The sequence below is a fragment of the Physcomitrium patens genome, chromosome 5 (genome assembly GCF_059467195.1).
Source record: "Physcomitrium patens ecotype Gransden chromosome 5, ASM5946719v1, whole genome shotgun sequence".
Lineage (NCBI taxonomy): Eukaryota > Viridiplantae > Streptophyta > Bryopsida > Funariales > Funariaceae > Physcomitrium > Physcomitrium patens.
The window spans coordinates 18,968,731-18,990,595 of record NC_143414.1 but is presented as its reverse complement, the minus strand read 5'-3'; the positions used below and the strand labels follow the sequence as shown (position 1 = coordinate 18,990,595).

Sequence of the window (21,865 nt, the reverse complement as noted above, 5' to 3'; positions counted from 1 at the left end):
TAAAATATGATTATGTATTCTTCAAAATCGTCATGATTTTTTAGCAATCAAATATTTTGGATACAACAAAACTTTGGAGCTAATATCAAGAGATTTTTGGTAGCCTCAAATGTAGAAGGCACTTAAAGATTTTGTACAATGATGTGATATTTGTTCAAGATCATAAATTCTTTATCATTAATTTTATAGATTTTTTCAGCCATTACCTATTTTGGAACAACCATGGTCCTTTATTATTATGGATTTTATCATAGATCTTCCAATCTTTGCTTTATATGATTTTATATTCATGATAGCAGATTATTTTACTATAATGGCACATTTTGTTCCATATATAAAATTTAACATAAGTAAAGAAACGATTAGATTTTTTCTTAACAATATTTATCACTACCATGGATTATTAAAGATATTATATTGAATATAGAGACTTAATTTGTATTTAGATTTTAAAGAATCATTTCTAAGATTTTGAAGGTAGATATAAAGCTCTCTTTGGCTTTTCATCCTTAAATTGATGAGCAAACAAAACGGATGAATCAAATTCTAGAGTAGTATTTGAGATGTACTATCAACTATCATCAAGATGATTGGACAATTTTTTTGTCATTTGTAGAAATTTTATACAATAATTTGATATATTTTTTTACTCAACAAATACCTTTCTTTATCAATTATGGTTATCATCTATAACTTAATACTTATGACTTTTCAAAAGTTAATAATTCTATGGTAAAATATTTGGCAAATTATTTATCAAAGCTATATGCAACAATGAAGGCATAGTTAAAGGAAGCTCAAAAATGACAAAAGATTAATGTGAATGCTTATTACTAAGAACAATCACAATTTAATGTTGGTGACAAGGTATGGTTATTTTTCTGTAATATCAAGACTACTTGTCTTTGTGACAAATTAGACTACCATAGGCTTAAATCTTTTTTTATTTGTGAAATAAATCAATTGTATTGCTTATTGATTATATCTATCGGAGTCTATGAAAATCTATCTTGTATTCTATGTATCTCTTTTTGAGCCATATAAGAGAGTGAATATGTTGGAAAGAAGATAAATGCCACCTCCTCCTATAGAAGTGGATAATAATCAAGAATTCAAGATGGAAGAAGTCTTGGATTTAAAAGGGTTTTAAAATAATTTAAAATATTTTGTTCATTGACATGGATATGATATTAGTTAATACACATGAGAATTAGCAAAGAATCTTGCAAATGCAAGAAAGATGATTGAGGCTTTTTATTGACAACATCTATCTAAATCAAGATAAATAATTGCAAGATCTATGAAAGATGATGATCGGTTTTTGTAAAACTTGTTTCTAGAAGGAGGAGTTATGTCACGAACATACACATTTACTCCAATAATTATTTATATGATTAGGTAGAAGTAGATAAATATGGATAAGTTTCATAATATCTTCTAAAAAAGCTTCCTAGAAACTTCATAGACAAGGTTTTGACTTTATACATGTTTATAGTTGATTAGTAGGTTAAAAACTTGGTCAACAAATTAACTGCATATCACATATGTTGGTAGGTTATAGAACAAGCTAAATATGTGGCATATATATAGATAACTTGCATTACAAGTTAAGACATGTGTCTAGCAAAGTCAACATGTATTAAAATTCCTATAGAATATCACTACATAACTCTTAGTTAGAGAGTACATATGGAGGCAAGAGTAAAACTCTTGTCAACATCTTTCTAGTTCTTAATCTTATTTTAAGACTTTCTAGTCTTCTTATCTTTGGCAACAGCCATTCTAATTCAATATATTGCCATCTTTAAGTGATTTCTTAGTCTTTTTGAAGGACACAAGAGTGTATTGAGGATTTTTTTTTTTTTTTTTTAAAGATTTATATCCTTGATATTTCATTTGTACTATGATAACTAGATCCAATAGAACTTTAAGACAAGATTTTAAGAAGTAAATATACATAATAAATCTAAAAGATCTTCTATGGAAACTTTCAAAAGTTAATATTAGGTTTTAGATGATCATAGAATGATACATCAATTTTTGAAAGCTTATTGAAGATTTATGTATATTTATTCTTATGTATAAATTATACATAAGAATAAATAAGTTGTAGAATCTTATTAAAGATTTAATATTAACTAAGAAGTTTCTAAAGTTCCACAAAATAAGTTGCATATATCTAAAAGAATATGGAAGGTTCTAAAAATTTGTAAAAGATGTTTGAATTTAATGTATGTCATTAATAAATATTTAAGAGCTTTCATATTTGCTTATATTTAATAAAAGACTTCTATTACTACACCTTAAATAATATATATTTTGAGCTACAAGTATCTTATAATGTCTTGGTTCATGAATAGTTTTAAACAAAATATAATGCATGTTTATAAAAACTTCTTATATTTTTATTTTTAAAAGAATCATAATCAAATAAAAGATATCATAATACTATTTTACATAATATGATCTTTTTATATTAACATTTTGACCATCTTCAAATAGTAGCATATTTTTTAACAACTACTCCATATGGAATTTCAGCACTAATTTAAACACGTACAACAATCACAAGTGCTTATATCAAATGTTGGAGCTATAGAACTCAATAAAAAAAAGCACTTGTATCTATGATAATATCTATTCAAAAATTGATTGAAATACACTAAACTTGTGATTGTAAAGTATTAAGAAAACTAACATTTTATCACAAGACAGGAATACAAATTTCCATACAATAATTTTTAAGGATAAATTAAAATGATTAATTTGATATTATATCTCTGTATTCACAACAAAACTAACAATATTAAAGTATTGCAATAATAGTAAAATGATTGCAGGTTTCAATTTGGTGAACTAAATTGATCATCATTATTGCACAAATTTGGTTGCGAGAAGCTCCTTGACAACGTTTCGGCCTTCCCTGAAGTTGTAGTCCGACGTGGCAAATGGTGTGATGAGCTGGAACGACACGTCAGACCGCTTAATCAGCAACATTAGGGCAAATCACTGGAGCGGCCGGGTCCGTACCTTTTGCTTCATATGCTTCTCCGCCTCGTGCACATCCCCCTCTCTATCTCTCTTTGTCTCCTGCTTCTTGTCTTGCGGCTGTGCTTCAAGGATTCGTCTGTGAATCATGAGGGCCAAGGTATCTGACTACTTCTCCTTCTTGTGTTACAGTACCGTTCACGTAGAGATGCGTCGTCCTACGTCTGGTGAGGTTTGTGAGTGGGATGACACAATGGTGACGAGATGGAAAGTGGATATGGTTTTGTCAGGTGTTAGTAATCCGGTGAAGTTGCCCATGCGCTTTGATGTGTTGTTGAGGTTTTGGTGCAGATCGTCTGTGCATTACAAGAGATTATTTGATGCTGCAGAATTAAGCACTGGTAGCGTTGGACATGAATTAGAATTGGTAGAGTTTCAAGCGATCTAAGTCGAGGTTTGCTCTGGATTTTCTGTTCATCAGTCTATGCGGTATCATGCTAACCTTTTCCCTTGCTTCCTTTGGCAATAGTGGAAGAAGAAACGTATGAGGCGCCTGAAACGTAAGCGCCGAAAGATGAGGCAGAGATCCAAGTAGGCGTATGGTTGTCTGGCTACTGTGCTAGAGGCAGGAAATCATTAATTATCGGTGCCAGTCGGGCGGATTGGCTAGATTTTCTAGAGCTTAGAGATTGTGAATCTTGGCACGGTTCTTTCGAAGACAGCTGTAGCAATGGGTTATAGCTCTGCAAGCTTGAGCACTGTCCATGCGGATAGCTACATCTTGTAATCGAATGTGAATTTCGTCTATTTTGAGAGGATATCTGTTTGCGTCAACAAAATTGTATTTTTGATTTTCTGTTTACAGTGCGCGCTACGTTAGATGAGGAGTGCTATTTATATTTTCAGGTCATGTATACGTCGTTATTACATATAAACTGAGGCAATCGCGATGAAGGGTCATGCTCTGCAACGCAAACATGCGACAACCGTTCCTACTTAGTGAAGTTAGCTATTTCAACTCTGATAACAAATGCCAATCATCTATGTTGCCAGAGTACCCGACCGTTCGATCGGCAAATATTCTGTTCCATAGAGACTCTAATCCTGTAGAACAGAAGCATAGGTTAACATAATTGTACCCCACTCCCGTCGAACACAAAATCGTAGACACATAACTAGGCAGAACGTCTAATCTGAAGAAAAATCAAATTTTCATGCGTCTTTAATAAAAGATGAAAGCTGCTACTAACAATAGAACCCCACGATGGTATAGTAAATCATACGCGGCCACTTCTACCGATTTCTGCTGCATTTCCAACTATCATATCCGTTGTACAAATTCACTTCAAAAGATTCCAATCGCAAGTAGCTATTTCATCCCTGATCTTAGTAATCTCCCAAACTGTTTGACAAACCTTGGGTCACAAAAATGAATTCTTAGCATTGTGACAGATATCTCGCAGAGTTCATAATTGAATCTATGGAGAGCAACACATTTTCTGTGACAAAAATGAAGCTATGATGATCGTTCAAGTGTCGGTCTTCACAAAAGCAGATTCTGCAAGATCAATTGCACGAGCAAGCCCAGCAGCCTTGTTCACCGTCTCCTGGTACTCGCTCTCGGGATCACTATCCGCGACTATTCCAGCACCAGCCTGTGAACAAGATCATGCTTAAAATCATGAGAAGATCGATAACCGGGTTTCAAACCAAGTCAAATACTTGTTAAATCAGGATCATTTAGGATTGCAAAGAAGAGATCAGACCTGTAGGTGAACAACCCATTCTCTGCGGCTGTTCGCCTGTTTGTACGAATACATAGCGTCGTTTCTTTGCGTCGGGAACACCATTGTACGTAGAGCTAATGCAATGTCCATCTGCCCAGTGAAAGACACGCCGCCAATGCCACCACTGTAAGGGCCTCTTCTAGTTGGCTCTAACTCGTCAATCAGCTCCATCGCCCTCACCTGTCACCATGTGTGAAGTCAGTTTGGGAATTTTTCCCTTCTTTCCAGTTCTTTGGACTGAAAAGACTCAGGAAATGTGCCTAGAAATTGCAAGATCTGTGTTACAAGGAGGGATTAGTTACGATCATTTGAATCAGAATTTCGCGACAAGAATTTCTCAAAACTTTGTCATGACTCATGTGAGCCCAAATACCAGTTACACAGAATCCATGATAGCAGAGGGTAGAAAGGACGGTAACCTTGGGAGCTCCGCTGACAGTGCCGACTGGCAATGCTGCCCGTAGTGCATCCCAACTAGAAAGCTCGTCTAATAGCTCTCCTGTCACCTGTGTCCTCAAAACATGAATATTGAAATCCAGTAGAAAAATGTGTATGTTTCTATAATAAAGAAATTTAACATTAAACAAACCTAATGTGAATTAGGATTCTTTGGTCAAAACAAGGACGAGAAGGGAAGTGCATTCAACATTCTCTGTTCAAAGGTCTTTGTACCATCAAGATTAACTATAATGTGGGGGGGGGGGGGATCAGTACCGTGGAGCTGATGTGCATCACATGTGAATACCGCTCCACCTCCATCAATTTTTCAACCTTCACCGTGCCTGCCTTGGAAACCTGCACACTCAACATCCAGGACCATAATACATCGCGGTCCGAGCAACTTCTGAGATTTGACCCAGTACCGACCGTGGCATTTAACCCAAAAGCATTCCCTAGTTTTGAATAGCGAACATCTTCCTAAGCATAACGTCTTCGCTACAAATTAGTCAACTGCAATGAAATGAAGTGGCAAGTGCAGAGCAAGTCATACCATTTTCTTCGTCTGTATATACTAAGCTAGGTGTAGACAGCAACAGGTCTCATCGACTTGAACTAGATCATGGAAAGAAACTTGAAAGGGATGATGCTTCACCTTTCCAACATCATTGCGACCTAGATCCACAAGCATGACGTGCTCCGCACATTCCTTCTCGTCTGCTAATAAATCTCTCTCCAGAGCCATGTCTTCCTCTGGCGTCTTCCCTCGCCTGCGTGTTCCTGCTAGTGGCCTGTTCACCACAGTCCCCTGCTTTGCAGAACAGTCAGGTAAGAAATACACATTAACGTCTGAAGGAATAAGAAACAGACAACACGTATGTGGGTCAGAAAATGAAAGACAAGAACCACTACAAAAGGTAGCAAAAATCCGTAAAAGAAGCTTGAATACTTTGTGATAAGCCAAATGTGTATAATTCACATGTGTGTGTTACCTCAGCAATACGGGTAAGTATCTCTGGACTAGACGCCACCATTATGGCACCCCGCGCCTGCATTCAAGAACATTTCCAATCAAGTCGATAACGCAACCGGACTTGAAAGAAGGGAGTTAGAAGACGTGACCGAAAGCTTCAAAGCAGAAACAATTCAGAGAATTTTTTAAAATGGTCGAATAAACCATATCTATGCTTCTCTTGAGCAACTGCAACAGCTGTAATCATATCGACATTTTCTACAGTAATCTTTACTACACTTAATTCGCGCTATGTTTCAAGAACGTTCAGAGGAAGGTGACACACCTGAAGGTAGATCATGTATGGACTAGGATTTACGATACGCAGAGCCCTGTAAACCTCAAAAGGGTCTGCAAATGTTCGTCTCTCAAACCTCTGGCTGAGGACCAGTTGGAAAATGTCACCTGCCAATATGTGCTCCTTCACTAGCGAAATAGAATTCTTAAATTGCTCGGGAGTATAATTTGATTTAGCTGTTCTCTGGCCATATTGTTCAATGGACAATTCCACCGATCCACTTGAAAGTTTGACCCTTAAAACAAAACCGAAGGCGAGTATGTCAGGACTTGAAAACGTTGCAGTAAACAGGCTTCCAGAGCTGGAAAATCCATCTAAATCAAAGAGAAAAAATACCATACAGCAGGAAATTCGATTTGTTAATTAAAACTAAAGATCTAGAATATTTACGTAGAGGACCAAAGCTGGTACCTTCCAGGGGTTTGTAGGCGAGCCACCAAAAGATCAAGTCTTTTACACCCGTCCTCATAAGCGGACTCAGGGTTATCGAACCGGTCCACATGAACCCAATGTAATACATACACTAACTGTGGCAACCACATTCAGGCCAATCTTATTTATAAGGCTTATTTATTGTGTGCACAAGCATTGGCATAAAAGAGCCACACACACACACAAAAGGCTATATATATATTTATATGAAAGTGAAGAGGTTGGTAATTTGTTACGGGAACTTTAATAACAAATACTATACATACTATTCTGATATAGCACTAGGAACATCTCAGTATACCTGTTTGTGCAAGAAAAAACGATAACTCAAGATGTGAAAAGTATACGGAACAGAATAATACCTTAGTCACATGATCAAAAACCAGTACATCGTTGTAAAGCCCTAGGTGGATGTCAGGTAAACCTCGGTCATCTATAGGTGCTGAAGAAAAGGGCAACTTCTTTTTCTCCACATACCTCACAGTGTCATATGAAAAGTACCCAACCCATCCTCCTGCAACCATGCTCGAAGATATCAACTAAAAATTTCAGCTCATGCTTAGGAATGTGCAAATGTTATATAGGAGATGTTACGACTCAGCGTTTATGTAATCATCACAATGTGAATGCGTGTAGTCTCAGTGCTTCTCTATGATGACTCAGTGGGTTAATTATACTCAAAAAAGGAAAAAAGAATATGATTTGATTGAAGGGTTTATCTTATATATACATAATTACATGGTAAATCATCGAAAGAAGCTCTATCAGAGCGTGATCTCGTCAGTGTTGAACCATACCACAGAAAACATCCGGAAGACTGTCGAACTTCACTGGGTTCCACTTTGATGCAATTTCTTGAGGCTCGTTCAGGGGATTGTCAGATTGTTTCTCTACACGGGTACCTTCCTCGTGATTCAATATGGTGATGCGATCCTCTTTCGCGATGATCTCCATTGAGGGCTGAGCTCCGACCATACTATATCTCCCCTGTCAGCAAACGACTCTAACTTCAGAATATCTCTTCATTAAAGGAACACACCTCTTCGTCTTCGTCTTGTTCATGCATCAATTACTTTTCAATGTCGCTGCAACATCTATAGGATTACAAAATTCCTCCTCAAAACCATAACCGAACGCTTCGTAAGAATAGCTTTTTTAAGAAGGTAGTGCATTGTACTGTACATTATGATTCCCAGGCGCTCTATGGTTTATTCACTTCAGAGAGGCGAAAGACAAGAATGAGAGCTTCTTAAAAACAAATTTTTAAAATAAAAAAATTATGGGTGCAACGAAGCCATAAGTCCCAAGCAAAAAAAATCGCAGGCTATGGGAGTGCGCAACGAATGATCACATTCGAAGGCTTACAGAAAACTCCAACGTAGCAAGTATTCTCAAGACATTATCCATCCAGACATCACAGTAGAACTATATGACAACATGAGAACTCACCATATTGATGCTTTTTCCATTTTCAACGGACTCAAAGAGAAAGGACGGAGCTTCTCTGTCATCCTCTTTCACTAAGCACCGGTACGCCAATACTGGTGTGAGATGATCAGCGAATATGCGCCGATACACCGGCACCAGGTTTCCTCGTTGCGCAGCCTCCAGAAATTGAGATCGTCCTAAAATACGTTTAAAAGGTAAATATATCATCTACCTCCTGGAAGTGTGACTCGAAAACGACACTCCGGAAGTTTATAACATTTCCACATACTGCAAAGCATTCCTTATGCTATCGTCTGAAATCAGACTTCGCAGCTCTTAAACCCTAAACCCTGAATAATGAACTCTAGGCAGAATATGAACATTACCTGGGGTAGACTCTTGGTCTTCAATAGCTGTTGCATTCACCGCTGTCTTCGCAGCTTGGCATGAAATAACAGGTCGAAAAGATTTCCGAGCATAATCACCAATCTGAATAAAAGAACACTTCAGAAACCAACCCAAATCTTACAAACTTGAGCATTTGAAACAATTCTCATGGTACACCATAAGTTAATCCTGAAGCCTCAGAGTAGATCAAACCAATCTGTCGTAATATTGGATCTAAGTTCGATTGCAAAAGAGAAAGGCGCGATAATATTTTCTGCGTTTCATGATCTCAATAAATTTCAATAACTGCGCGAGTTTTGAGTAGCATCTCCTCCAACGTGGGCAATGGTCACTTCACAAAAATCTTTAATGAAAACTCCCTGGAACTGTTAACAGAAAAACCAAATTTCCACACTTTCGAAGGAAAAACCCTCGAGGAACTGTTAACGAGATTGCAGTAAGATAAGCATGCGCACAGAGTCAAGGACTCACAGAAGCTCCATTTACAAACTGCTTCAAATGCCTGTTCTTCTTTGTTTTGAAAAGCACGCATTCCTTGGCACCGCTCCTGTGTTGTCTCTCTGCCGCTACAGATGTCCCGATACCGACGCCACTACAACACACAGCGCCACGACCGACAAGACACTCCATCGCCACCTTTCCTCAACTCTCACTAGACAATGAACAAGGAATCACAGAGTCTGACCATGCAGCAGCTGCAATTCGCACTCTCTCGAACCCTGGCACCACCTCATAGGCATTCCAGGAGATGTGCAACCATCACAGAAGGGACCCACAAACCAAAATTGGATATCCTGGCAAACGGAGCTTTGACAGTTCATAAACGCATGGAAAAAGAGCAGAGGGTAGAATTCAGACTGATGAAGCAGACAGACAATGCTGCAAATTGATGACTAAGGATGAGATGGAGATGGCAAAAATAATCTCTTCCGAAAAATCGGTGTGAATTAGTGTTTCCAGAAATCATAGTAAACTCTGAAATTGACTGAAAATTCATAGGATTGCAAATAGTTGCAACATGTCTGTGAGGAAAACATCCACTATCTATTTGGCGAGGAAGTGCAACACAGCTTGTCATTAACGAGGGATAGTTCATCTGCAAGAATGCATCCCAAGATATGAACAGAAAATAAAGCAAGGTCTTCTCCATCGTTCTCTTATCACTCGCTTCAGACTTGGTGAGACAGTGAAGACTTTTGAGACTTCAGCGGACATGGAGATGGGGACCGTCGGATTTTGCACTTCAGCTGAAAGGACCGCAACTGTTGCAGGTTTTTGCACCCCTCCGTCTCCTCGTGCTTCGTATTTTTCCCTTCCCACACGAAGCTTTCGTTTCCAAGGCATACACTCAAACCTCCAGCAACAACAATCTGACTGTAATGTGCGAGGTTTTGATTCAAATTGCACTACCACAGCAGCTGTTTCTTGAATGTGGTCTCAGCGTTTGCAGCAGGAAATGCCCAAGTTATGGAAAACGAAGTGCATTATGGTCCTGCTGGACTGTACATTTCTGGTGGGGTTCTTTGCGGTTCTTTGTTGTGAGATTGGATACACTATCTTACTCTTTCTTTCTTTAATCTAGAAGCTTGAATTTCTGTAGCATAATTTGACCATCCGCATCTTGTGTTGGAGATTCGATAATGGTTTAAAAGATTTTTCAAGTTGCTCTTGGGTAGTTTTTTCACTCGCTTCAGTAAGAAATTATTGTCCTCCATGCGCTGAATTTCCTAGAACCAGGAAATTTTAGTTGGATGGTTTCTGCATGTGCGACAGAGGTCTCAGGACCAATGTGAATGGTCGTCTGGAAGCTCTTCTATATATCTGCACTTCTTGATTCACATTGGATTATTTCAGCGGTCATTTGTCGCAGTTGAAGTTCGTTATTGTTGTAAGTTTTCGTACATCAACTGTCGACAGTTTACAATAACCTACGAAAGATGGCACTGCAATCTTAGTGAGTTTTGCAAGTAATAGTCTGTGCTCTCTCTGCGAGCTAGTCTTGCTGGAGCTATTGTTTACAGTACAATGGAGTATGTAGGCTAGGTCATTATCAACTATTTCATAGTTGCCAATGTGAAGAGGTCTATTATTTGAGCCTAGCTTCAAAAGATTGAGTGAGAAGCAGTTGATGCTATTTAGTCTGGATTTTGTAATCTGGTACACTTTATTTTGAATCGTGACGTTGATTTGAGCTGAGAGAAGTCCTTCGATTTCAGTGGAGTGGGTGAGCCACAAGGTACACATAGATCCTGTGAAGTTAGATTTTCAGACGCCCAGATTGTTATGCTAGTGAAGCAGTAAGCGCTTTAGTGACGTTTTTTCTTAGTGGAATTTAAAAGTGAGACGTACAAGAACATATTCTTGGATATGATTGCCGTGGGTAGTTCACAAAAATTGTTGGGGACAGACTACCAAGTGACCATTATTCCTATAGATTTAATCCTGAGCTCACTTACTCATGGGTCTCAAATCAAGTCAAGGATGGCTTAGCTTGAAATCAAGAATCTGGGAGGACTGACAAAGAATGTAGCAGTAAAATGAAAGATTTTGTCATTTGCAGTAGATGGAGCTGTTCAATACTGAAAAAGAGTACGTATATGTTTTATGTTGGGTATTCATAATTGAGGGACGGGATGCATGTGTCTCACATCGTAGGTACGATGTCGACAATGCAGTACAGTGAGACATATCAAGGTGGAGTCCTTGTTTCTGTGTTGTCGATAGCGACCCAAAAGAAAAACAAGAAAAAGATATATGCATTGATGTTTCAGCCCATGAAAGCGTTCAGTATTGCTGTTGCATAGTACATATGGAGAAGGACGATTTTACCCGTCCAAAATCTGACTTTTTAATAGTCTTTCATTTTTCGGTGCCAAAACAAATTATTCTCTCTTCGTGTTCATTCTACCTACGCCGACTTATACAAGAACATCAGAAGAACCTGCACTCCTGTTCTCGAATGATATGTTAACTGGATTTTGAGGTTCTATCATGTTTCTTTCTTTGCCCCTTCGTATGATTTCCATCTTGTTAGTAGCATTACACTTCGCTATTGTTTATAAACTCAGAAGTTCTATCTGGTCGGTAATATGCTTGCTACAACAGCCACTTGTGTCATGACATGGAAGACTTAATTGTATTGAAAGTATCTGAAGATATCCTTCGCTGCTTAACGTCACGGTGAGAAAGGGGTACTGAAACTGTGGTTCATCATGTATATTTATCTGGCCATATGCTCGCTGCATTTTGTTTCAGAGTAATCAGTGATACAAGAGAGGGAAAATGGCTATCAATAATCTTTTGCCTTAATCACCAGCTCTGAGGCCGAGGAATCGCAAAAAGTTTGTTTTATTTGATGATCTTAACTGGTATTATTTCTTACTCTAGTCTCTCTTGGAAATTGCTTTCCTTCGATTCTCTCTTGAAATTTGTCATCCCTCCAGGTATTCAATGTTTTAATCCAACTATTGTGACCACCTCAACCGGCCTTGGTTTTGGGGCTTATGGTCAAAGATCAATGTTATATTTTTGATTTTCGCCATCTCCAGAATACCTACAGTGTGGCTGAAGATCATGATACTGTCGAGTATGGCTCATTCATGTTGATAGATGATGGTCTGTAGCAAAATGTCTGCTGAGAGTGTCAGCCACCAATACCATCAGAATAGCTAGTGACTTGGTAAAACACGGAACGGTGAAGAGTGTTGCCCTAATGTACGAACACTGATATGTAATTGAATTGGGAGGTTGAGTTTGAGTTTTGTTTAACAGGGTATCAGTTTCCCACACAATTGACAGTAGAACACCCAATCACCTTTCGAGATTGGGAATTCAGAGTGCAAATTATTCAAGTCGCAGAGCACAAGGTAACTTCGTATCTACGACTGTCAATCCATTCCATCCTTTGTTTATGGATCAAATTACCGAAGTGTTCTTCTGAGGTTGCAACCACATGAGTAGAGCTGCTTGCGCCTGCTGTGAGACCTTGTTTGTTGTAATGTAGTGAACCAATCTCAGAAAAGGCTCTGAGGTGATGACGCTCGTGCCCGCTTACGTGAGATTATATCATGACTGCAAATGTGGTGGTTTTGCAGAAGCTCAGAATCTGGATTGAGAAAGATAGAATCAAAAGGCCGTCTTGCAGACATGACAGGCTACGAATCTCCGGAAAGGAAACTTGATTATGAGAATTTTCTCTTTAGTCATGAACAGCTTCCAAGTTCATATGATGTTACGGGTGGACCCAAAGATCAAGAGAGAGCTTTTTACGGGACTGTCGAAGCGTGCAATAATGAAAGAGTAATGCATGGTATGTCGCCAGATCCGCAAATTGGATCCAACAAAGGCAGCAGTGGCGAAACAAATTACCTTACAGTTCGAAGACGGCAACCATCGGGACGATATCCGATGCGATCTTCTGCTCAAGTGGGTTTGAGGAATGAGGACTTCCGACAAGAGAGTGAAAATGCTTGTTCAGAGAGATCCAGAAGTCTTGATAGAGCGAGTAGTTTCTGTCTAGCAACTGAGAGCAAAAATGAAGATAACGAACCGTTAGGTGCTGCAAGCAAAAAGATCATGGGATTCGATGGAAACGACCAAGTAACGGACGAGCCACTCCTTGAAAAATTGACCAATACAAGAGACACTTCTAGAGAAGATTGCTCTGGTCCCTCACTGTCTTTAGACGACAAGAAGTATGTCTCATCAATGGACATTTCAGAAGTAGAACATTCAAGTCTTTCGTCAAGCGTGAATGGTAGGAAGTTCGCGATAACAACAATTGAAGTTCCAAATTCCAACCCTGAGAATCAGCTGAAGGAAATGACTACCCAACAGAAAAAAAGAATTTTGCTCAACTCAAGTAGCGACAGATATTGTTCTGACGTGAATCCAGTGAAGAAAAGTCATCTTTACGGGAGTCCAGAACGGTGTGGGCTTTCGGTGATGCAAATTCTAGATCCTAGAGAAGAAGAACAGAGATCGAATGTTCACTCGAGTGGACTTCCAAGAAGCACATCAAATAGGGACTCAATTGGCGGAGAGAGCACATTGTATAGATCTGCGAGCATTTGGATTCCTGTAGGGGTCCAAATTGATGGAAAGAGAAAATCTTGTGATGGTGGAAGCTATGAGATCAATGAAAGGGATGAAAGCAACCGGAATTCGTTTGGAAATGTCGAGGAGGAAGGCAATGAACATATCTTTGCGATTTGTGTTGCATGATTTCATGTACTTCCAGTGATTGTTTATGACCTTACAAATCGTAAAACTCAAAATGAAGCTGCTGTGGGTGTATTAACAAAATTACTTTACATTGTGCTAGTTATTGACTAGCCACTAAAGAATCAGAGCTTTGATTCAGACCACAAGCTTTCATATGCTCAAACTGGGAAGGAGTCACAGAGGCCTAGTCAGGTGAATGTAGATTATGTTCAGCCTTCTTTGGCATCAGAATCTAGATTTCTGAACGATCCCAATAAAGTAAGTGACTTTTCCTACATTTTTCATTTCATTACTTTACTCTCTTAGTGAAGACGCATTCTCTCTATCAAGTTTGGTAACTGTGGCAGTTGTAGATGTACACGGAAAATGGCAGTTTTTTCCCCCTATACCTCCTAACGTCCATTGGCACAGATCAACGAAGCGGCGTATTACGATTACGACAACAAAGACGCCCAGTCCTCAATAGCATACGAACTTGTGGAACTCCCCTCACCAACTGTAAATGTTGAGCTGAAGAGAAAGGCAGACGTTGCTTTCCCTTTGTGCTATACTTTCGATCTTGGTTTACATTATCCTATAGACACTGCAGTTCATGGAAGGACCAGTTGTGTGATTACATCTTACGGATCTAACTTTCATCTTTTGCTTTTCATTTCACAGAATGTGCATAAGTCAAAACGGAGTTGAAGTTTATTCGTCCTTTAGCCAATGAAGTTCTTGTCCTGCATTTCCTGACAGTAATTGTCACACTCCTATCCATTGTGTATTTTTCTAACAAAAATCCGAGGTAAATCCTTCATAACGTCACCGGTGAAGTACATCCGTTGAGCCCAAATGAGTTAGGAAAATAACTTCCGTCAGCCGAACTTTGTTGTATAGGAACAATGCCCAGTGAGAGTGGGTGTTTTTACTGCTGCTGAACGTTTTAATTTGGATCTGAAAGCATGAGAGTTTTGCTAGTTGAGTGCAGGTTGAGGAGCTGGAAAGACTTGTGGCAGACGAACGGAAGAAGTTTCAAGTGGTCACAGAGCGATTGGCGGAACAGCAGATTGAGGCTGAGAAGAATTCGCTGCAGATGCAGGACGATTGGGAGGGGAGGATCCGTGAACTCCAGAAGGAGAAATATTCTGGGTCCATACGCCTTCAGGTTTGCTTATACCATCTGTGGTATGGAATTAGTACTTCAAAACGTGCTGTGTGTTGAGTTCCAACTGGTGCTAGTGCTTCTCCGCTAGCATCTTCTTACGAAGTAAACCTGTGTTATAGAGTTTCTACAAAATTCCCAGAGTGCAAGATTCCTCCGTATTAAAAGCTAATAAACGAAACAGTGAGAATGCATAATAACATGGTTCCATGTTTTATTAGTCTATATACCAGTAATACTTGCTTTCGCTAGACATAGTGGTCAATATTAGCACGTCCCTGCAGAATAATATTTGGCTGCATTGGCCCTGATCTTCTCTACGTAGTTTATAGCTAGCAAAGATAAGTTCGACTTTCAAATCATTAACCTACCTGGCAACCTTGCTGGTCCTGGTTGACGTAATTGACTGGATTTGTTTCTTGTTAATTTATCTTTGGTCGTTATCCTAATTACTTAGGGCAGTCGACAGAGACTGCGCACCTGGCATCCCTCTTACCATGGAGAGAATCACAAGCACAACCTACTCAGAGTATATTGCAAACAGCTCAGAAAGTGAAGCAACCTGCAAATGGTAGTGCACCTCAACGTCGTGTTTCTATCCATCGCTACCATGAAGATTTTCTGAAGGTAAGTTGCTTACTTTTTCCCTGCACCTGAATAGTTCGTGCTAAATTTCTGGTCACCCTCTTTGCTAGTGCTATGATGCAAACCATGGAATTCGAATTTTTGGAGATTTATGTTCCATGTCTGCCTATTTCTTAATTACGTTATTGAATCTGTTTGAATATGGACTTGTCTACACAATTATTACTCTTTTCATGCAAACAGGAGTTGGAGGCCGACCAGGCTAGGGAGAACTCCGGTAGAGCATCCCAAGTCACAGACCAGGAAGCCAAAAAGCTCAGGCAGGAAATATTGCAGCAAGAAATCCTCATACGTGGGTATCAGGTGCATTTTTGGTGACCATCGGCGCTCAAATTTTTAATTCACTTACTTCTGAGACGCTACTTTCCTAAGTCGGCTTTCTCCCTTCTCTAATTCTCACATGAGCAAGTATTGTTATGGTGCAAGTATGAGCACCTTTTATTGGACCGATTCACAGAGAAAGGAGCTATTTATTCACCAACGTTGAGAGACTACTGTGAATTCTGTCACGCAGCGCGAGAATGAGAAAGCCCTGCAGAAGATCAAGGAGGTCCAGGCAGAGGCCAAGGAAAAAGTACGCATTATGACTGAGGAGAACGTCAAACTGAAGAATGAGTTGGTACATTGTCAACACCGTTGTATGGCCGCTGGGCATCAAGCTGCAACGAAACTCTCTTTGCATGAAGCTATGGACCGGGAGTTGCAACTGAAGGAGATTTCAAGGTTGAAAGATGAGCTTGTTAAGGTATGTCTCAATACTAACTCGCACTAGAACTTTTGAGTCTGAGACAGTTCTTTTGCAGAAACTTTCTTGAACGAGTTAGGCAAACGAGTTCTTACTTATGAAAGAGATTTTTCGGGTTTCGCAACGATATTTCTTCATTTGTGCAAATACTTAAACTCTTAGGTGCTTTTGGTGTCTTACTCTAGACCCACGCAGCAGTACGAACGAAGGAACATAGTAATTGTTCGTTTTTCTTAACTATGTCAAATACTTAATTTGATCCATATTATCTTATGTTATTTAGATAAAAATCCTTCGTTCTCACCAAATGTGTTTGGATGTGAGAGGCGCACGCTGATTTGGAGCAAAGAGAAAAGAGGGTGTCTAAGACACTCGATGACCCAGAGGCTGAAATAGAAAAACTTAAAAATAGACTTGCAGAGGAGCGGGAGAGCCATGCACGCACCACTGCTTCAAGAGAGGGTATAACGAAGTCACTGGTGGAAAAGCAGCACCTTCTGACCTCCCTGCAGTCCACCCACGACCAGCAGGTATTTAAGTTTCATTTCGTATATTATCCTGTTCTATAAATGGATATGCTGAATCCAGTCCCCTGAGTTTCTCAATGTAATGACTTTTTAGGCAGTCCAAATTCTGGAGCTTAGCAGCAAGGTTGCACATTACGAAGGACAGGGAGGCCACCTTAACAAGATTGTCAAGCAGGATCGAGAAACCCTCTCTGAGGATAAGCGGAGTGCTTCAGTTGATGATCGATCATTAAGACGGGTACAGCCTTTGCTAAAGCAGGCAAAGTTCCTGAAGTCTTCAAAATTGGTTAAAGATGCATTGTTGTTAGGGATGCCGAATGATTAACTGTTGTTTCATCAACTTAAGAGCGGGTGCTATATTTGTACGAAGTTTTTTGAAGATGATATTTCTGACAAATTGAGTTCTGATAATCTCTGGTACCCATACTATGAATATAAATTTTCATTTCAAGTTTACGGGAGTACTTTGTAGTAATGCATCTGATTAGGAGCATACTTTGGTTTCATAGGCTAATATTCTCTTAGAGTGTGCCTCTTTGCAGGCAAAGAAGCCAGAAAGTGGTCTTAGCGTTGCAAATTTTGGTATATCCACTCTTGCTGTAACGAAGGATGAAAGTGAGAAGATTCGTAAGCTGCAGATGCAGATCGCAGTTTTAAAAAAGCAAAAGCACAAGGAGGATGAGAGCAACAAACGCCTCAACATTTTGAAAGACGAACTCGAGAAGTCAAAGCAAGAGTACGAGAAACGTTTGCAGCATTTGCAGGCCTTTCATCCAAACATAGAGCCTGACTTTGGAAATGATCAAGTTTCTCAAAGCCGGGTCAAGGCATTGGAATCTCAAGTATCATCAACAGTTCGCTTTTATTGTCTGATGCAAATTTTCATTTCTCTCCTTCATGTTTACCAACTGGTATATTTTAGTTCGTATGCATGTGCTTGTTCCTACACAGTTTATTCCTAATCGTAAGGTAGTTTGCACTTTGACGCATTTGCAGAGTTTATTGGCAGGTTCTTTTGGTTGTTTGATTTCGATTTTCTCTTATACTTCGCAACGAAGTGATAGCCCACAGCACCGTTTTATTAATATTGAAGCTGTGTTTATACGTTTATGAAGTTGATAGATGTTTCTGTCACAGGAATTTTGTTGTCGCTTAGAAAATATATTACCGCATGATGAATCCATCTAGAATGATCAGCTTTGTGAATTGTTCTCTGTCTGCAGTTCCATAACTGGTGTATTGCAGAGTTGTAAATGCGTTCACTTAATATCTTTTGTTTTTGTCACTTGTAAGTGGATCTCGAGGCCTTTGAACTTGAGATCCCCTCGTAACAGAAAATAGAAGTTGAAGATTATGATTATGAATTCACTTTGGTGTTTGCAATTTGGTGTTTGCCTTACTCTATTCTCAGGTTCAATAACACTTCTATGACTAGGTCGTAAACATTCGTATCCACAACGCACGGAAATTAAAAGAGTTGACCGACAAGCTGGCGGAGAGCAAAACTGAGCAGAACAAACTCAAGGTTGCACTGGAAAATGCCGCACATTTGAAGAACATTCCTCCCAATCGAACTGTTAAGGTGTGTGGTCTTTTTTACACCCACATGAATACGTCTGTAATTTAGAGTGTGATATTATGTGTCTCATGTTCCTCAAGAGGTAGAGTTGGTCGTGATGGAAATATACACTATCTACCCCTGCAAGGTCTTCCCTTTCGCTGTTATCCTTTTTCTATTTGTCCTAGTATCATTAAACTTAGCTAAGTGGCCCCTCATGTAGGCACTGAAGTCTCATGATGCTTTTAGGAAGTTAGATCTTTACCGAGCTAAAATGTGCTCGCGTGTATGCCGCAGAGGTTCAGGTGAAAGAGCTGAAGGATTTAAAGGAGCGAATATGTGTACTACAAGATGTGTTGGACCACAAAGACCACACCATCGAAAATCTCCAGCATAAGCTTGAACTCAGTCAAACTGAAGCCAATGATGCAGGTTAACAAGAGCTCAATAGTAATATAAGTAAAAGAATGTACTATGTCGGTTTATCTGTGCGAAGTTTTCCAAGTATCCGAAAATGAAGTGCAACCGCAGTGTGCAACCTTGAGCTGTTCTGCTTCAATGTAAACACAACGTGACAGATCTTTGTAAGATCGTTAACGATTCCTTCCCGGGTGTGACTTTCAGCAGCTCCAGGTTTTGGTCTTGGTGCTGCCAGTTCCACCACAATTAAACAGACCGCCATTCTTTCAAAGACCAAAAGTAAGTTCCAGTGTATTCCTCTAGGAGAACGTCCAATCCAACCTTCTTTGAAGGGTTGTAATTTTAAAGTCCTTTTGCAGACATATCTCAAGCCGATAGTGTGCTGCCTGAAAATCATGAAGTGAAAGTTGAGCTTGATGACCGAGAGATCTATATTTACTAACTACAGACCAGGCTTCACTAACTACCTCCGTGTGCCAGAGTTTGCAGAATGCTCGTACAGGAAGATCATCTCTAGGGGATTAGATCGGAGAAGCTACAGTGTCCCTCTTGAAAGAGAGAACCGACGGATTCCAACAAGGTAAGGTTGCTCCATTCACATGTTCAAACATCTGGCTACTTCTCCCTTCGCTCTGAAAAGTAAAAAATTCACAGCGACGAACTGAAGGTTCATCTGGAAATGGACGTAATTAGAATAATTGTGGTATGAAGTTCTACAGGTATATTTGCAGGGACCAGTTTAGATATATGGCCTTCAGAGTTGGATTATGTGCATTGTTGTCACATGAGCAAGAGCTTAAATGATCTGAAAGGGCGTGCATGGCAGGATCAAGAGACTGCCTGAGAAGTTAGAATCGACCCAGGCGCAGGTCCAAAAAGCCAATGCGGCTACCGCTACCCCATACTTACTCGTTTTGAATGGTAGAATTACTACGAAGTAGTTCAGTGCTGTGTGTTTCAGTAGTCCTCGGTGGCGGCCATTGATGAAGTCAGTCAATTAGAGACAGTATCTTTTAACTCCTTCAAAGCTCCTCAGTTAACCACTTGAATTTATGAGTTACCATCATAAAATTAACAGCTAAATTTTTAAAGGAATATAATGGACTCACTGTGTTTCAAGCCAGGAATTTGGGTTGCACAGGTGGAAGTCATTGCTGGGTGCCATCGCAATACGCACAAGCAGACGTCTGCAACAGCTAGTAAAGAGATTCATTGCAAAGGACACATATTCAGCGAAGGTAAAATTCATCATACAGCCTGAGACATTCAGTAGCCTCCGGAACCATCTTGTGTGTCGATCGATATGAGCCATGGAGCAGAAACAGTCTTTAGAATCACCTTGAGATGGGATCATGTCAAATCAGAACTATGCACCGCACAGTTTCCGTGTTTGGGAACACCCCGTGGTGCTACAGGTAAGAGGAGACATGCAATATGGCACCATGTGATTTAGCAGTGAGTTTCAGCTGGGTGCCAGATCTACTACCTTGCAAGAAACCAGGCCACGTCTTTGTTCATCCTTAATTCACAACTACTGATAATCAAAGCTCAACTACTTGGTGATTACGGAATTTTAGAGTAACTTCAGATGTTTTGTAACCATCATTTCAGTAAAATCCGGACTTCTGCTTTCTGCTTACGAGAACAGATTGAGGTTCATGGAGGTTCATCAAGCCCATCGTCCATATCTTTTCGAAGACATTTCTACATCCGAGCCAGTACTTTCCAGCACTTCTTACCTTGCTGACCACCAAATGAATTGCAGAGAGCCCGCGGAAGGGCAATAGGAGGTGGCTTTTCAATTGAGGACACGTAAAGATGATTGGTTCGAAGTGAAGGATTTCAACACCGACAAGGTCAAGATTCAAGCTGTTTGACCGACCTTCAGGACAACAATTCCTTGACTTTAATCACTGTGGTTGGTTTTAAAACTTGGTTGGAATTTTGGGGCATAGAATTTAGTCGCAAAGAATGTTTTTGTGTGCAAATACCAAAGGCTTGTAAGAATATATGAAGGTTTCAAACTAAAGAACTCTTTCACTGTCACAGTTAAGCCTTACTCCGAACAAATGACATGTCTCATTCCTTGAAGGTAACAGCTCCACAAATGGTAAACTCTATGAAGGCATCCAGAGATAAATAAGAACACAACCGGCTGACCTGTCGTTTTAAAGTATTCCTGATTCGTCATATAAATTATAAATGCACAATGTCTCTTCATATATGTTTGTTTAGAGATGAATCTGTAACTTGTTTAATTCATTTGTTAAGAAAGGATGAAACTTTCACTTACTTGACTATATTAGATGAACAACTCCACATAGTTGGAGCCTTAATCTTAATGGATGATGGGATGACAAAGGGATGATTATTGACAAAGCCTTAATAAATGTATACAACAACATCATCTTTGAAATTAGATCTAACACAAGTAGATAGTAGTTGCTTTTTTGGTCCTCCTTTATTTCATTTTATTTGTCTCATCATTGTGCCCTTATACGTGGATTCTTCCTAAAGTATATAATTGGATATCTTATTGGATCAAAATAAACTATAAACTTGTGAAAATAATATATGGCTTTAATATAGCCATGTAAGGTAGAGAACTCATTTTTAATAATTTAAGCATTTTAGCATATATTTAGTAGGTATAAAGATGGAAAAAAATATCTCTATATAAAAAATTAGAATCAAAAGGATTTCAAGTATTCTCACTTTATTTGATCCAAAAATAGAATTTATATAAATATTTTAGTTAAAAAATTTCTTCCATCTATTTTGGATATATAAACCTATCTAATTCCAATTGGTA

General features: G+C 39.2%; 2 protein-coding genes and 1 long non-coding RNA gene across 35 annotated transcripts; 2 read left to right on the top strand and 1 right to left on the bottom strand.

Moving 5' to 3' along the window:
• Positions 1-3,082: 3,082 nt before the first annotated feature.
• On the top strand, positions 3,083-3,806 carry LOC112282349 (uncharacterized). Its single transcript, XR_002969880.3, has 2 exons — positions 3,083-3,148; positions 3,518-3,806. It is a non-coding gene; the product is annotated as an uncharacterized LOC112282349 (long non-coding RNA).
• Positions 3,807-4,177: 371 nt separating this feature from the next.
• LOC112282348 (anthranilate synthase alpha subunit 1, chloroplastic) lies at positions 4,178-9,898 on the bottom strand. Its single transcript, XM_024519848.3, has 13 exons — positions 9,263-9,898; positions 8,770-8,872; positions 8,405-8,580; positions 7,753-7,942; positions 7,318-7,469; positions 6,935-7,050; positions 6,512-6,758; positions 6,206-6,262; positions 5,869-6,021; positions 5,490-5,570; positions 5,195-5,281; positions 4,755-4,955; positions 4,178-4,643 (listed from the first exon to the last, which is right to left on the bottom strand). The coding sequence occupies exons 1-13, from the start codon at positions 9,419-9,421 to the stop codon at positions 4,518-4,520; spliced, it is 1,848 nt and encodes a 615-aa protein (XP_024375616.1). The 5' UTR covers positions 9,422-9,898; the 3' UTR covers positions 4,178-4,517.
• A 56-nt stretch (positions 9,899-9,954) lies between these two features.
• LOC112282346 (uncharacterized) lies at positions 9,955-21,099 on the top strand. Of its 33 annotated transcripts, none has more exons than XM_090250766.1 (21): positions 9,955-10,062; positions 10,242-10,304; positions 12,056-12,159; positions 12,563-12,657; positions 12,886-13,979; positions 14,154-14,272; positions 14,426-14,536; positions 14,985-15,161; positions 15,621-15,785; positions 15,987-16,106; positions 16,318-16,548; positions 16,875-17,078; positions 17,170-17,334; positions 17,618-17,917; positions 18,511-18,657; positions 18,939-19,065; positions 19,258-19,332; positions 19,534-19,633; positions 19,880-19,922; positions 20,178-20,291; positions 20,702-21,099. In XM_090250766.1, the coding sequence occupies exons 5-21, from the start codon at positions 12,938-12,940 to the stop codon at positions 20,798-20,800; spliced, it is 3,339 nt and encodes a 1,112-aa protein (XP_090106892.1). In that variant the 5' UTR covers positions 9,955-10,062; positions 10,242-10,304; positions 12,056-12,159; positions 12,563-12,657; positions 12,886-12,937; the 3' UTR covers positions 20,801-21,099. The 33 variants fall into 33 exon arrangements, 29 of the variants coding, with proteins under 29 accessions (XP_090106892.1, XP_090106886.1, XP_090106888.1 ...); XM_090250760.1 differs by having other exon boundaries at positions 12,047-12,159; XM_090250762.1 differs by having other exon boundaries at positions 10,242-11,774; positions 12,047-12,159.
• The last annotated feature ends 766 nt before the right edge of the window (positions 21,100-21,865 follow it).